The sequence below is a fragment of the Stegodyphus dumicola genome, chromosome X2 (assembly GCF_044657685.1).
Source record: "Stegodyphus dumicola isolate Sdum_Otavi_A_Nest chromosome X2, ASM4465768v1".
Taxonomy (NCBI): Eukaryota; Metazoa; Arthropoda; class Arachnida; order Araneae; family Eresidae; genus Stegodyphus; species Stegodyphus dumicola.
Genome location: NC_140781.1, coordinates 36,971,560 through 36,987,492, shown reverse-complemented (window position 1 = coordinate 36,987,492; position 15,933 = coordinate 36,971,560). Strand labels below are relative to the sequence as shown.

At 31.5% G+C, this 15,933-nt stretch overlaps 1 protein-coding gene across 2 annotated transcripts; it reads right to left on the bottom strand.

Moving 5' to 3' along the window:
• Nucleotides 1-11,576: 11,576 nt before the first annotated feature.
• On the bottom strand, nt 11,577-14,906 carry LOC118203285 (peroxynitrite isomerase THAP4-like). Of its 2 annotated transcripts, XR_015038874.1 has the most exons (4): nt 14,697-14,906; nt 13,740-13,916; nt 12,070-13,036; nt 11,577-11,940 (listed from the first exon to the last, which is right to left on the bottom strand). XR_015038874.1 is itself a non-coding variant. In XM_085809003.1 (3 exons), exons 1-3 carry the CDS (start codon nt 14,847-14,849, stop codon nt 12,947-12,949), a joined length of 420 nt encoding a protein of 139 aa, XP_085665129.1. In that variant the 5' UTR covers nt 14,850-14,906; the 3' UTR covers nt 12,061-12,946. The 2 variants fall into 2 exon arrangements, 1 of the variants encoding a protein (XP_085665129.1); XM_085809003.1 differs by lacking the exon at nt 11,577-11,940 and having other exon boundaries at nt 12,061-13,036.
• Between the last annotated feature and the right edge of the window lie 1,027 nt (nt 14,907-15,933).

Here is a 15,933-nt window from a genome sequence, read left to right as displayed (position 1 = left end):
AAGTGAACAGCCAAAACCTTTGCCGAGCATGCATTTCCATTCATCGTCTACACTAATAGTTTGCTCCAGATGCACATACGCACCCATAGCAGTCAAAGAATCAAACCAGTTTTGTAAATGGAAGTATGTGTCTATAACCAATGGCTTCAAAAATAAATGCTGAGTAAGGACTTTTGGTTAGGTAATGTATATGTTACAAGAATTAGCCATAATATATTAGAACTGGACACAACAAAGCAGTACCTGGTATTTGTTCTTATAAAAGTAATTTGGTTCTAGGGAAAAGGTGTTATTGGTTTGCTAATATTACTAACCATAGAACTTATAATGGGAGAAGAATGGAAACTGCCATAGACTTACCCCTGTATTAACTAACAGCAGTTAACTCATTACGAAATCCACATATCAGAAGTAACTTGTAATCTGAGCTATGGTCAGCACAAATGGAATACTGCATTTGTGAATTATGGAATCCGACCTATCATACAAAATATGACAGGAAAAATTTCCTTTTCGTTTGAAGTGCTTGTATGCAATAAATTCCTATTTATAAAGCAATCACAGAAAGCACAATAAATATGTTGCAAAACGTTAGATGAAATGCCTTATTTTAATGATTATTTAATTTTAACGAAAGAAGTGTTCACTTATCCATTGCCAGTTTCACATAAATTGTTAGTTTTTTCAGTGACATAGAGTAACATTTTGTAATACATGTGCAGAAAAAATTATTTTGTTGTTTTTTGCAATTACATACTAAAATATAATATAAAATAAATATGCTTAAGCTGGGATTCTTGTAACAAATTCTTTTATTCAAATTCAAACATAGAATACTATAAAGACGATAAGTAGCATAATAATATGCTCTGTATTTTAGTTCATATATATTACTTTGTCATATAGAGATAAATTTTAAAAGTTGATGACTAAATTAACAAAAATATCCATAAATGTTCTTCGATCTACTAAAAGTAGTTTAAAATTTCAGGTTACGAATGAAATGGTAAATTATAGGTGAATAATATATATAAAATGAGATATTCAGACGAAAATAACCTATGTAATAAAATTTTACTTTGAGGTTGTTTATCTTCTACCTCAAGCTTTTTCAAGTGCTATTACTGGGTTCATATCCTGGGAAAAGGCACGCTGTATGGGAGTTTTCATGGTTTTTCCATATCTGACATGAATATGAGTCAGATTATCATAAAAGTACCTTCTACAAAGTCATCCCTATATAAAGGGGCTTTTAAAGATGGTGTTTTTTGTGCTTTGCTATATAATGTTATGCAATCTAGTCAAGTATTATGAACCACTTTCAATCATATGAATGCATGTGTCTCATAGTTTTGTTGAAAAAAAAAAAAAAAAGTTTTTGCTTTTTCTCCTACCTTATCTCACAAACATTTTTTTTTTTACCTTTTTTTTTTATAGAATTATGATTTTTATAAAATTCTGTGCATTTAATTTTTTTACTGTCATGTAATCAGATTGAAAATAACTTATCGGAAAATGTGTTGGTTTCCAGAGATGTTATTTTATATGAAAGCATAAGATGTTGAGCTTGAAAAATAAAGTAACTTCTTTTTTTATATATAAAATTTTAATATAAAAACAACATTAGTTCATTATTTTCTGAAGTTCTTGAAAACTCTCCAGTGGCTGAGTGATAAAGTCGCTGAACAGTGGTGGTTCAAATGCTGGTAAACAGGCAGGCTGCATGGATCTTTTCGTGTTTTTTACTATGTGTAACATGGATATGAGACAGTTATCTTTAGAAGATCCTCCGTGTAGGCATCGCTCCCCTTAGGCAGACAGCCCTTGCATGTTTTTCTGTGATTGAATAAGCCAAATTATATCTGAAGTTCTTGGCATTACAAATCATAATTTTTTTAAATCTATTTCACTACACTTTATTTATTTCTGATATCAAGACCCCATGCTAGTAGAATACTGTTACTTGCAATCAGGAATAAATCACTGTACATGTTTCGATTAAAATCATTTCATGTATTTGTATTTATTTTAGATTTCTAGTAGCCATTCTTTTAAGTTGTATATATCATTAAAGTTACCATACCTATCTGTAAAGAGATTTCAAACTAACATTTATATTCCATGCAAAGAGATGCCCTGTTACCAATAAGTACTGTTATATGAAATCAGCATCATAATGGGACCTAAAGTTTCCTTGGACTGGAATTAAAGAGTTCAACAATCTCTTTGGGAAGTGGTGACCATATTCAAGATCCCGAACCAGTACCTTCTAAATACATGAAGGCCACAGTGCATTTCCTAAGAGGAAGTGTGATGTCAGTCTTAGTAGGCATAATGTTTCACTTAACCTTTTCTGGCACAGTGTGCCCAGTCTGGTTCCACCCAAAATATTCCCTCTGTACACACAGAAAAATTGAGAAGGCTTTATATGTTACTATAGGTTACTTTAAACCTTCTTTATTTGTTCTAGATGGCAGCACAACACAAACCAGTCCATACATTTTAGCCATGTTTAGCATTTAAAGACCTTAATTTTTCAAAATCTTCCATATTCTTTTTAGGATATAAAAGGAATTGTTTCAAAAGAAATTTCTGTGTTATTTTCTTGGCTGTATGCTAATCTCTTTATTCTATATTAGTTTTAAATTTTTACCCTGACATCTTGCCTAAAATCGAACGACGAACATCTGGTGTTCCCAGAGTGGGATCATTGAAACACCAGGACCAGACCAATAACTGTATCTTTATTTCACTGCAGTGTTTTCTTCTGTGAGATCATTCACATTAGAAAGGTAGGTACACATCTGTGTTTCATTTCCCATTTTTCTTTTCTCTCTCTCTCTCTCTCTTTTTTTTTTTTTTTTTAACCAAAGAAATTGTTGGGATGTTTTTCTGAAGGTCGGGGTAATTTTATCAGCTAGCTCTTTGACTTTCCTTTAGTTCTCTCTCTCTCTTTTTTTTTTTTTTTTTTTCCTTTCTCTTTTCTTGAAAGAAGTTTTGTTAGCTCTACGTTTTGATAGTTTTGAGTTGTAGATGTTGATTTTATTTTAGAGTTTCTATTTTCTCAATTGTAGCTGTACTATTAGTTTATTTTTTCTCATTTTTAATTATTTTGAAAATGGATCAGAGAAGGCTGACCATTTCAGAAGGAATCGTACATACGCACGTACGTACATACGTTCGTACAGACTCCAGGAAAAATTCTCTTCAGAATTCATTTTAAAGCGGTTTTATAATTTTTTTGGAGGAAACGAGTCTTTTATTCTGTTCTTATGTACAGATATCGCCCAAAAACATCGTTAAATTGCATTCGATAGCGGTCAAAATGGATATTTTCGTTGAAATATGCTGCCTGAAACTTTTCGCGATTACAATACTTCCTTTTTACTTCGTACAAAGAAGTAAAAAAGGAACTCACTTTCCATTGTAAACTTTTAAAAGTCGCCAACGTTTAAAAAATGATAAACTACGCCAAGGTAGAAACCCGCCTTTTTTTAAAAAAAAGGTTCACTAGAACAGTCGCGTACGTAGAATCCGTTCTTTCGATTGGGTTCTATTGACGGATCTGACAACTCAATGCGCATGCGTGGTTAATGTTGGTGCGAATAGCTTAAGCGGCTAATCGCACCGGTGGTGCGAATAGCATCGGCCGTCACTTGCTTCGAAAAGTGCCACCATGAAAATAGACGATTTTGGAATATAAGTGTAAATAATGTAAATATCATATAGCGAAGTTATCTTTTTTCATTTATGCGCGTGTAATCATCATATAATCAAAAAGTGCTTTTTTGGGGGGCTGTAGAGTAGGAGGCCTCCTTGGGTAATGCTAAATCTGGTACGGTAATCAGAATGTAGTATTTTTTAATCATAGGCAAAATCTTTTACTCTATTACGCGTTTCCCACCATTGCTCGGTCCAGCGCACGTTTCGAAGCTCCATTCCAGAGATGGTCATACTTCAAGACGATAGGAGCCGCATGGAGCACTCGAGAGCCGTAAGTCCAAATTTATATTGTATCAAAATAATCAGACAGGTTTTGAATATAATAAATATTGTGAAGTAAATTAATGACTATGTGTTAACATTATGGTATTACAACTTTGAGACAGATGCTTTTAATATAAAAATAATTTGTATAATAAGCCGTTTTGAACAATAATAAATAAAGCGTAGCTGGGTAATCAACTATGATAAAAAAACATATCGTTAATAATATCATTTTTTGGTATCAATATTAACAATAGAATAAACATTATTTTGCTTTTCGTTGCTATTACCAGACTGGTAGCGATGAGTTGTAGCAGGCTAGTCACCACAGTACTCCCCTCCAGTGCTAACGATACCTAACAAACACTTTGGGTTGATGCGAACTCGACGACCCGAGCGTCTTCTTGTCACCCCTGCTTCGTACAACTTCACTTTCCTGACTACCCCAACAATTGTTGCCAACACCATCAGCTCCTTACAAACAAAGAAAGCCCCAGGGCACGATGGCATATCGATCAAAGCACTGAAACATCTTCCGATCAACGCTTTTACCTGCCTAACTAAGATAATCGAAACAACATTATCAAATTCGCTCATTTTCCTAACTCATGGAAGCAAGCTATAATAATTGTTTTTGTTAAACCACAACAAAATTAAACCTTCCCACAGAACTATCGCCCTATCAGTTTACTTAGCCATCTGTCTAAAGTTGCTGAGAAAATCCTACTTTTCCACATCCAAAAAATTCACCCTACCATGAATCAAGGCTGACTTGAGATTGCATCCTGAACATTACGCACTTGCTTTCCACGCTTTGGCCTAGCTACATCGCCGTCTGTCTGCTGCTGCTTTCTTGCTACAAAGCAAACAAAAATGAAAGCCTTTTGGAACAGGCACATTTAATGTGCCGACTTGTGTGTAGCCGCTACTAGAGATACAGGCTGACTCGTCAGCCATTTTGAATCTAAGCTTTAGGGTTGCAATTTAGGTGTGGAGCGGCAACTTCGGCTCTTTAGCGCTGTCCGCTAAAATTTAACATTCTAGAGAATCCGAATTTCAGCTTTTTTCTGCACTCCTATAAAGATGCGTGGCTTTTTCCCCTTCTTTTGTCTGCAGTACAGATTCTTTCTCGTATTTTTTTTTTTAAATTGCCAAATTTCTCGTATGATTCAAGTTACTTTAAAAGTTTCTAAAACATTTTCACATATCATATTTCAAATTTGTATTTTTAGTATTAATACAATTTGCCAAATTTGTATTTTTATGCTTTCTTTTTGAATTCCTTTATTGAATTTTCAATTTTTTCTTTTAAATACACGCATAATGTTATTTATCTCAAAATGTATTTTTTGACAAGAGCTTTCCCTCAACCACATTCTTAATATGGTTGAGGGAAATCCCTCAACCTCCATTAATTTAGGATAAGGTTTAATCTTTAATTTTTGTTTTTTATTTTTAATATGTTATTTGAATTTTGCTCACATGGAATCAAACGTCTATTACTGTAGCAAATTTGTTAAAAATGTTATTTTGTGTGTGTTTCCAGAAAAAGCTGCTAAACACTTTATGATTTTAAATACTGATTCAAGATATACACCTTTAAATTATAACGCTTTTAGAATGAAGTGCAGAATGCTATAAAAATTACTTCAATGCTCAGATGACTGTGGGATTCATAGATTTAATAGAGTAAAAAATTCCATTAAATTTTTTTTTTTGGTTCTTTATTTAGCTATAAACAATATTAAAATAATACACACACAAATAAATAAAAATAAAAATAATACCTTTACATACAGAATTTACAGATACTATTTACTTATAAGTTTATTTGTTGTTGATGGTTACTTTTTATTATACTTGGAAAAATTATACTTACATACATATGCTCTTAATATTACACATATCTGAATATTTAAATGATAATTCCATAACATAATAAGATTCAATCTATATTACAGCAAAGACAATACTTAAATCACAGTTCTTTTTATTAATTAATTTGCATAAGTAAAAACATAAAAATATTATTTAGCTTCAAATCTATAAAATAAGTCCTCTAGTAACAAACATATGACAAACACATATAGTGAAAATAAAGATAAATAAATAAAAATGTTTTGCTTTTTGGTCTAATGTAGTGCAATTCAGTCTATTATATTCAAATTTTATTAAAACATACTGCAGTAATTGAATTTTTTCCATTATACATCAAACAGCTTTATATAGAATGATATTATATTAGTTTTACTTTTAAAACTAATATAATATAATTAATTCTCATTTATATGCGGAGATGTTTGAATAAATGCAAAAAACCATGTCCCTGACACAGTTCATTTGGGGCTAGCAGAGAACCACGATATGGCTGCCCAAACCAGAACAGAACCCCCGCCATGTTTCACTCTTGGCAACAAACAGTCTGTATTATAGGCTTGAGATGGCGTTCTCCAGACGTAAACTCGGCTAGAAGTGGGAAACAATGTGAAAGAAGACTCGTCAGACCATATTACTCGCTTCCACTGCTCTATAGTCCAGGCTTTATGATTTAAACACCACCTTTTCCTGTAACGGGCATTAGCGTCACTGATGAGTGGCTTCTCAATTGCAGCAATTCCCTGTTTATGAAGCTCCCTTCAAATTGTTTTGGTACTCACAGGGTTCGGTAACACAACATTCATTTCAGCAGTAACTTTTGCAGCTGTGGTCTTCTTATTTTTCGTCACAATTGCTCTTAATGATCGTCTGTCGCGATCACTCAGGACACACCTTCGTCCGCCCTGTGATTTAGCAGATGATGTTTTTCCGCTTTTCAAATATACGGAATAAATCTTCGATACAGTACCTCTTGAAACACTAAACACCTCGGCTACCTTGCTTACGGAAGCACCTACCATACGTGCTCCAACACTTTGCCCACGTTCGAAGTCTGTTAACTCTGACATAATGCAATGACAACCTCACATAACAGTACTCCGACAACAACTGAACTGTTTAGCACATTTACGAAGTTGTATAGGTGGCGTCAGTAGTCAGAAACGTCAGTGCCACCTACATTTCATTAAAATCAATCTTTCTTTTCAAACATGCATTTCACAAGGTGTTTCCATATTTTTGTCCATCCACTGTATCTCATTGATATATTATAAATATAGCTTAAACATGTTTTATGTGCATACCCAAAGGGGGTGGGAAGTAAGCCTTGATTCAAAATCTGTTTTAAAGCAATAAGTAAATAAATAAAATACACTGGTTCTATTAGAATGTCAAAAAATACTGTTATGTATTCTATAAACAAATCCAAATTATCACATCATACTATATAACCCTGGTACAAAAGAAGAAATGTCTGATTAGGAACATACTCTATTTATTTGGTAAAAAAGAAGAGTAAAACATATGCAACATCCCATTATGAAAAATCCTGCAAGCCATTACAATACTATAAGACATTGATTAGTAAGGTAAACATCAGTTGATCATTCTTTCACAACAGCAATAAATGTTTCATTTAAAATTCCTAATAACATGCCAAAACAGATTCACAATTGATGCCTCATTTAAGGTCACACAAAAGTAAATCCGATTTAGCTGACTATGAGATCTTCTATTGTAGAGGACTTTCTAAGGAGAACTGGCTTGTATTCACATTACACATGGGGAAAAACCACAAAAAAAAAACCAACCATGCAGCCAGCCTGTTCGGAAATAGAACAGAAGATGGAACTCCCAGCATTCAGTAACTTTAACCATTCAGCTGTTAGTGGGCCTAATTATTATTCGAAGAGACAAACAGCAATTTTTCAGTGACAACTATACTTTTTTACAGACAGAACTGAACAGCAAAAACTTCTTAAACTCTTGATTAGATTCTAGTTTACTTTCTTCCTTTTAAAAGCAGGAGATGCAAAACTTTGCCGCTGCTGCCTTTTATTTTGAAGAAGCTTCTTGAGACCAATTCCACGGGCAGTCAAATAATATTTTATTATCTTTGTTTTGATATTGCAACAGGAGGGAATATTTACCTCGCCTGCTTTCTTACAAATCATATTAACAAATTCCACATCCATAGTTACATTTCCATGTATTATTTCGTCTCGAAAATTTTGAATTATTTTTTCACACAGAAGGCACAATTTAAAAATTTCTGGAGAAGGACATTTAAGCCCACCTAAATTTGCAAAATTAATTATGTACTGCTTATTTTCATCAATGGAAGGAGTATTTTGCTCACAAACTAAGAGAAACTGTGAGCATGAATTACAAGCATTTTTCAAAACAGAATTTATTGCAGCTCCTGCAATATAACAGACGTTATTTTCCTCACTAAGGGTGAGATTCTGTAGAGATACATCAGAAACTTCTGGTATGGTAACAGGCTCTAAAGCTTTTTTCTCCTTCAGAAATTCAAATTCATCTTTCACATAGTTTAATAAGTAAATATCTGAATCAGTAGCATAACTGGAGTTCTTAATGTCAGATATAAACTGAGATAAACAGATAAGCTTTAATGCTTTCACAGCTTGCAAAGCACTTGGCCTCAAACCAGCTTTTCTGCATATCTGAGAAAATACATTTTCTAGAGCATCTTGTGTCAATCTGCTCGTCAAAATAAACTGAAAATCATTCAGAAAACATGCCTCTGCTAACTGTATGGCTGATAAAGTAGAAAGAATCAAACCAGTATGTAATGGTTTCCATCCTTTACCAATTTCTATAAGCTGTATAACATTAATAAATTCAAAAAGTAACTCAATTTTTTTGCTTTTATTTGTCACAGAAATTGAGTTCTTTCTACATCTAGAGGATAGCATTTGAAACCACTGACATATAAATCTTATCCACCATGCTGTTGTAAGAGCATTAGGGCTTATCTCTTTTAAAGCTACTGCCTTCTCCAATCCCACAGCTGTTTTAATTGGAAAAAACCTCACAGCAGAAGCAACATTCATTTTATCAAAATGTGAGGGGAAGAGGTCTTCTTTGCTGAGATGATGCATAGTTCTCAAACCACAATTTTGGTTTGTTTCAGTAATCCAGATATCTTTTATAAATCCTGCAGATAAATGCAAAGTAACCAAATTTTCTTTATTGCAAACATAACTGGGCAGTTTTATACTATGATTAAGAGTTGCAGACCAGAGATTTTTTTAAAAGATGTGGCACATCTGCAAATACATAAATAATTTTGCCCTTAATTTCAGTAGTGAAATTATTTCTTTGGTTTCGAGAAACAGATATTCCCAAAGAATTCCACAGGCTTCTATTTACTGCTGCCATATCGCTAACAATACCAGCAACATTAAATCCAACAGAATTGACAGCTTCGATAACATTGACAACAAGTTGTTTGAGCTGGCATCCTGTTACCTGTCCAGTTATCTCATGGGCAACCACTTGCTTCCATTTCAGCTTCAAACCTCTTAGTAAAATAACTAAATAGTGATTTCCTGTACCCTTTTGATTTCCTAATGTACATTTACCAATAAATTTACGTTTTGAAATATCAAAATCAGGATTGCCAGAAATCTCCATTTCATCCAATGATAAAATACAGTCTTTATCACTAGCATTCATTTTTTCTCCTTTAATTTTCAAAGGTTCAATCATCTCACTGATGACTCCAAAATTCATTTCAAGACCTTGAAGTCTTTTATTTAAAGTGCTGTATGAAGGCACGGAAAACCCATTCTGTGCAAGTAATTATAACCATGCTTGCCCAAGGCAAATCTAACTTTGAGGCCTTTTATTATTCCCTCGTTAGACCATTTTGCAATGCTTCTACGAGGAATTTTCAACATTGCTATTTGTTCATCTGAAAGAAATGTTTTCACTCCTTTCAGCAATTCCTCATGCTGTACTTGAAGGTCATGAAGTTGAATTTCAGTGCTATGCTATTTTTTTAAAACAATTTCATTTTTTTTTTTTTTTTTTTTTTGGTTGCTGTAAGTTCTTTCAGTAATATTTTGTTCTGGCATTGCAGAAGCGAGATCAATTCAGTCTGCTGTTTTATAAAATTCTTTAAAAGAACATCCTGGAATAAAGAAAAAATCTATATGAATAATCATCAAAGAAGGGGGGGGACACAACAAACAAACAAAAAAGATCTGAAAGGTTTCAGATTTTAAATTACACCCAAAGGGGCCTTTTTTTAACATTTTGTGTTTTACCTTTATTTATTAAATATCAAGTTTTTCACACTTAAACTATAAAATTCAGTTCAACAGCAATATTGCAAGATAATTTTAAAATGAACATATCTTCAGAATTCCCGATTCATTGTCTCACACGCTCGAGATAAAAGTGTCTTTTCTGTACAACATTGCCATTGCTCGCTTTGAAATCCTCAAGTTTGTTAATCAAAAATTCGTTAAAGTTTTACAACATATAAAATATATATTAAAACAAATTCTGAATTTCAAATTCGGTCTTCCAGATGTCCATATTCACAGTAGAATTAAGTCATTCAAAATTTGATGGCTCTAGGTACCGTTGTTTTATCAGAATGCAAAAAACATACATGCATTTATGAGTCTTCACTATATAATTTCTTTAAATATAGTACAGGGTGATAATATTTGGTGGCAACAATTTGAAAAGTGATGCAGCCGTTTATAGTGTTTCAATACAAAACGAAAACAATAGTCCTTCAGGGACAAAGCCCCTTTGGATTAAATGTCAAACTTAAACAGATAATAAATCCACAAAATAAAAATGCAAGTTCCAGGTCTCTTTTCCTATACTGTGGTGGGTTTTTAAATTTGACTCTATTGTTTTCAGCATTTTCTAGATTATTTTTGTTTTATTTTCTAATATTTAAAATTTATTTCACTTAAAAATAGATGGTACTTTTCCGTTTCGCCGGCGCAAATCTCGCCAAGCAGACTTTGTTGGCGACAACATACAGTATACACATAAAAAAATGTTAATTCTAAGAATTTTTTTTATTTTGAAGGCATTAACATTTTAATATGGTTTAAAATTTTGTAAAAAGCCAATAAATAAAGACAATAAATTTGTAAAAAGACATTAATTTAAGAATTTACTATGATTTCATGGTTCAAAATCCTGATTCGCCGGTTCGTATCACGTGACCCCAAGTGATCTCATCTCACGTAAACTACGCTACTAAAATCTAATTCGCTCAGTAATTATCTACATTAATTTCAAGTTAAATCTTAATTTGGAATACAAGTTTAAATGCAAGAATTATTTCAATTCGTACGAATAGCTTACTCAGAAATTATGTAAAACCACAGTGCTTGACTTGACTAGTGCATTCTCATTAGAATTGATGAATTTAACACTTGATTTCGCCTTCGGATGAGCGGTGTAATTGCGTTCTAATTGACTTAATTACCGTGAATTGTCTTAGGGGATAAAATTTAAATATCGTGTAAAAATTCTATATTATTGTATGCCAGTATTGAAAGAAACAATCTGATAAGAAATGGCTTCAACTTGTTTTGAAACTGAGGCGTAAAAGGTTACCAGCGAAGATATTCCGTCTGGCATCAGTTAAACCATTATTGGCGACTTTATCGTTTGCGCCGGCAAAACGGAAAAGTACCAAATAGATTTTTAAAATTTATTTCCAGCTTTTCAAGGGATCGATTATCTCCATAATCATGAGCAATTTAATAACACAAATTATCAACTTATATCACAGCCTTCACAAATGCTGATGAAATTAATTAAAATTAATTACAATTTGGTTGCAAGATGAATCTAAAGGTTGTTTTTGCAAACAAAACTGAAATTTACATAGAGAATTTGCAACTATTGATGAAATTAATTACATTCCTTTTACCAAAAAATTACTTTATAGAACATTTTAAATGCATATAAGGAAGTAATTTAATTATACATTAGTTATCAACTTACATCAGAGCCTTCACAAATAGATGGTATTTCATTGCAAAATGAGGCTAAAGGCTGTTCTTGCAAACAAACCTGAAATGTACACAAAGAATTTGTAAATGCTGATGAAATTAATTACATTCCTTTTACCCTTCCCCCCCCAAAAGTTAATAGAAACGTTTTGTATAAGCAAGCAATTTAATAATACACTAATTATCTTACATGAGATCCTTCACAAATAGATGGCATTTTATCACAAGATGAAGTTGAAGCTTGTTCTTGCAAACAAACCTGAAATATATATATAAGAAATTTAGAAATACAGATAATATAAACTACATTCATTTTAAGAAATAATTATTTTACATAACATTTTATAATTCATAAATAGATAATAAATTGTTAACACTCAAAATTCAAAAATAATTCCATAGCACAACAGCCAGATATAGTACAGCTGTTTAGCAACCATAAGACAAACAATTTCATATTTCAGAAATCGTATAAAAATTCATTAATATATGTAAAACATATGACATTTAATAGCTGCTCAAATGAAAACATAGAATAGATTCTTTACTAGCAGCTGTTATTTAATCAGAAGGTAATGCTAAATGTTGTTGCAAACACACCTGAGATGTACTGTAATGTACACATTTGCAACCACTGGTGAAATGAAATAAAGTGCATGATTATGAAGATGGAAACATTTAAAAAACATAGTACAGTTTACGAATAGATGTTAAAAAACTATTAAAATTTTTTAGAAGTGCAAAATGGCAATTTACATCAGATACTTCGGCAGCAAAATTTATTTCTCCAAAATATGAAGCTGAAGGTTGTGGCAAATGAACCTAAAAGAAATTATAATATATGAAATATGTGGAAGTGAAAGAAATTATAAACTCTGATCGGATAAAAATAAATAAAAATAATCATTACCATTTTCAAAGTAACTCAACTTATAAAAAAGCATAAATACATTGGACTGTTCATAGCATTCATACTTCTTAAACATAAGTAAATATTACGTTAATATATTTTTTAATTTTAGAAACAGTGTTAATACTTTTTAGAAAAAGTTTATAATACTAAATATTTAATAACTGTTCAAATGAAGACTTACAACAGATGGTTCAGCAACAGAAATAGCTTCAGTTGATAAAGGTAAACCGTGCAGCAAGCCACCCTGAAGATGCAAAAATTATGAAACACATATAAGTAAGGATACCTGAAAATGCTGATAAATAAAATATACTTAATGTAATTTTAATAATAAATAATATAAATAATCCTAATAAGTTTTGTAAATCTTTAAACAAAAAATAACAACATTCAGACAAGACATATAAGACATTAAAATATACATTTAAATCAATGTATTATAACTATATTATTGTATTAGTCAAGATTAAAATTATTAATTTCAATATTATTTCTTCTACTTACTCCATACATATTTCTCTCTATTTATCTGGAATTTAAAATTAAGCAAAAAAGCAACTTTATTTTAATACAAATTTTGATTTAAACTCTTTTGACTTTGAAGGCAATCAGATACCGGTTTCTTTCTTTTAGGAGCAAATTTGAAGAAACCAGACCCATGTATGACCGTCCTCGAAAAACTACAAAAACTTTATCCAAAAACTACATCAAATTGAGGTTTTATGCTTAATTTTCAATATATGATTATAATAACAAAGTACATACTTAATTATATATATAACAACAGCAAAATTTTAATTTTTTAATCTAATCTTAGGGACTGTAATTACAGCTTTATCACATAATGCCTTAATTTCAATATTTTGATTCTTTTATAAAGCAATTTAGTCCATTTGTAATAAAAACATATTTTTTTATGAAAAACCATAAAAATAAAAAACACATACATTACAAAAATTGGATGTAACTGAACGGTGCTTTGGTAAACCAATGCCTTTTAGACGCTGTGGGGTCAACAGTTGTGGGGGATTAGGCACATTGAAAAGAGTTGGCACAGCATTGGGCTTGAGTTTTTTACGCCCATCTTGCCTAGAGCATTCAAATTGATTTTCTTCAAAATGTACCTGCATATTTAACAAAAGCATGCATGAAATTTAACATTAAAATCAAAAGCACTAGTATTAAATTACAGTTACATATATTATAATAATTTAAGAATGTAATTTTCTGATAAATTTAAATTTTTTTATGAAAATAGAACAAAATTTTTAAAAAGTAATCATGTTTGTGAAACTACTTAAAACATATTTCCTGCTCACACACTAAAAATAAATTTAAAGTGCCTATAGTTAAAAATACAACATTAAGATTTGCTACTACAATAAAGGATAATAATGGGATCAAAACGATTCATCGAATATTTAAATTAATATTTAACTTCTTAAAAATGTCTAAAAATACAGAATATATTTATCTTACTATAAAGAAAAAACAAAATCATTTATTATTTGGATCATACCATCCAGTTTTTAACATTGGCGCCAACTATCCGATTTGGCGACAATACATCAGAATCAAAACATAGAATGCTACTTTAAATCACCAATCGTACAGTAAAATTAAAGAAAGAAAAAGGCACATCACATTTCTAACTGAGCACAAAGTTTACATGAAATGTATGATATAAATTTTACAAACGGTATAAACTTTTCACGATAACAAAAGAAACAACATGAAACAACGATATTTTACTGCACAAACACATACACATTCCGCAGTTGATTTTGTACTTACAAAATCAGTTGATCGTCAATAAGTGACAGTTAAATGAAAATAAATATTTTAAAGTACCAAGAAGAGTAATTTTTCTAACATTCTATGGAAAAATACGAAGCTGAACTTACCTCACAAAGATACGCTCCTGGGCCCGGGATCCATTGATCTCGACGAGAATTAACTATCCATTTTCTTCGTCTTTCTTCATTTCTAGGGAAACGAAACATCCTAAAGTTATTTTTAGACTGATTCGAACAATTTGGTGCAGCACAACCACCCATTTTTCTAAAAATTAGGTCGGAATCGATCCACAAATATGTCAAGAAATCAGTGCTAATCCAATAGCGAATACCAACAAGTTAGCTTCAAAATGGATGATGATTCAGCTCCCCTTTATAGTAGCCTTAGCCGCTACATGTTGCTGAAAATAAAACTGAAGATTTAATCTGCATTCGCCTCCAATTTCCTAGTCATTATGGATATGTTTGTTTAGAAGTAATGCGAGGCCTTCCAGTTTACGGCATCAAAATTCTTGCTCCTGAAAATATTACATATATATATATATGTGATGTACCAGCTTTAGTCGTAGCTTAAATTATCAGACGATAAATTAAAAAAAAACAGGATCCATTTATTATTATTCAGGAGAAATAGCAGTTACAAAATCAAATATCCGGAGTAAATAAAAAGAATTACTAATAACTTTTTGAATGAAGTTTACTGCATCGTGACATTTAAGAAAAAGTCCCCGATATTCTTTTGCGAGTCCTTTTGTAGCCTCTGGAAAGGCGGAGCTTCAAAGAAATGACGTCAGCCTCGTCATCCAATCCAGTTCGCTTTAAATATTTCCAGAACATTCTATAACTGTACGAGTAGAAAAGGCGGGAAAAACAACTTGACTACGGGGCTGTAGATTTAATTCCAAGTACTTTCAAATAAGAGAATGTCGCCATTAAAAATGAAAAGAACAAACAGTTAGAAATTTAAGTGTATTCTTGACTATGGAGTTTTATTATTAGATATATATATGCATTATTGCATATATATATACATATAATCATACATGTAGAACAAATTAACTATATTTTTATATATTTTATGCACATTAAAAGTAACTATTTGAAGTGAAAATACAATAATTCTTACAGTAATATTTAATTATAACTTTGTACAGGGTGATCAGCGAATAAGCCCTGATTTCAAAATTAAATATCTCTACAACAAAGATCGACAGAATTATGCGGTAAACTGTACGTTTATTAGCGAAACTGTAAAAATGGTGTACAAAAGTTTAGAAAATTCAGTTACAAAAATCTTTAACGGATGGCGCTCTAATCGCAATAACCTATCAGTAGCCTTTAAAAA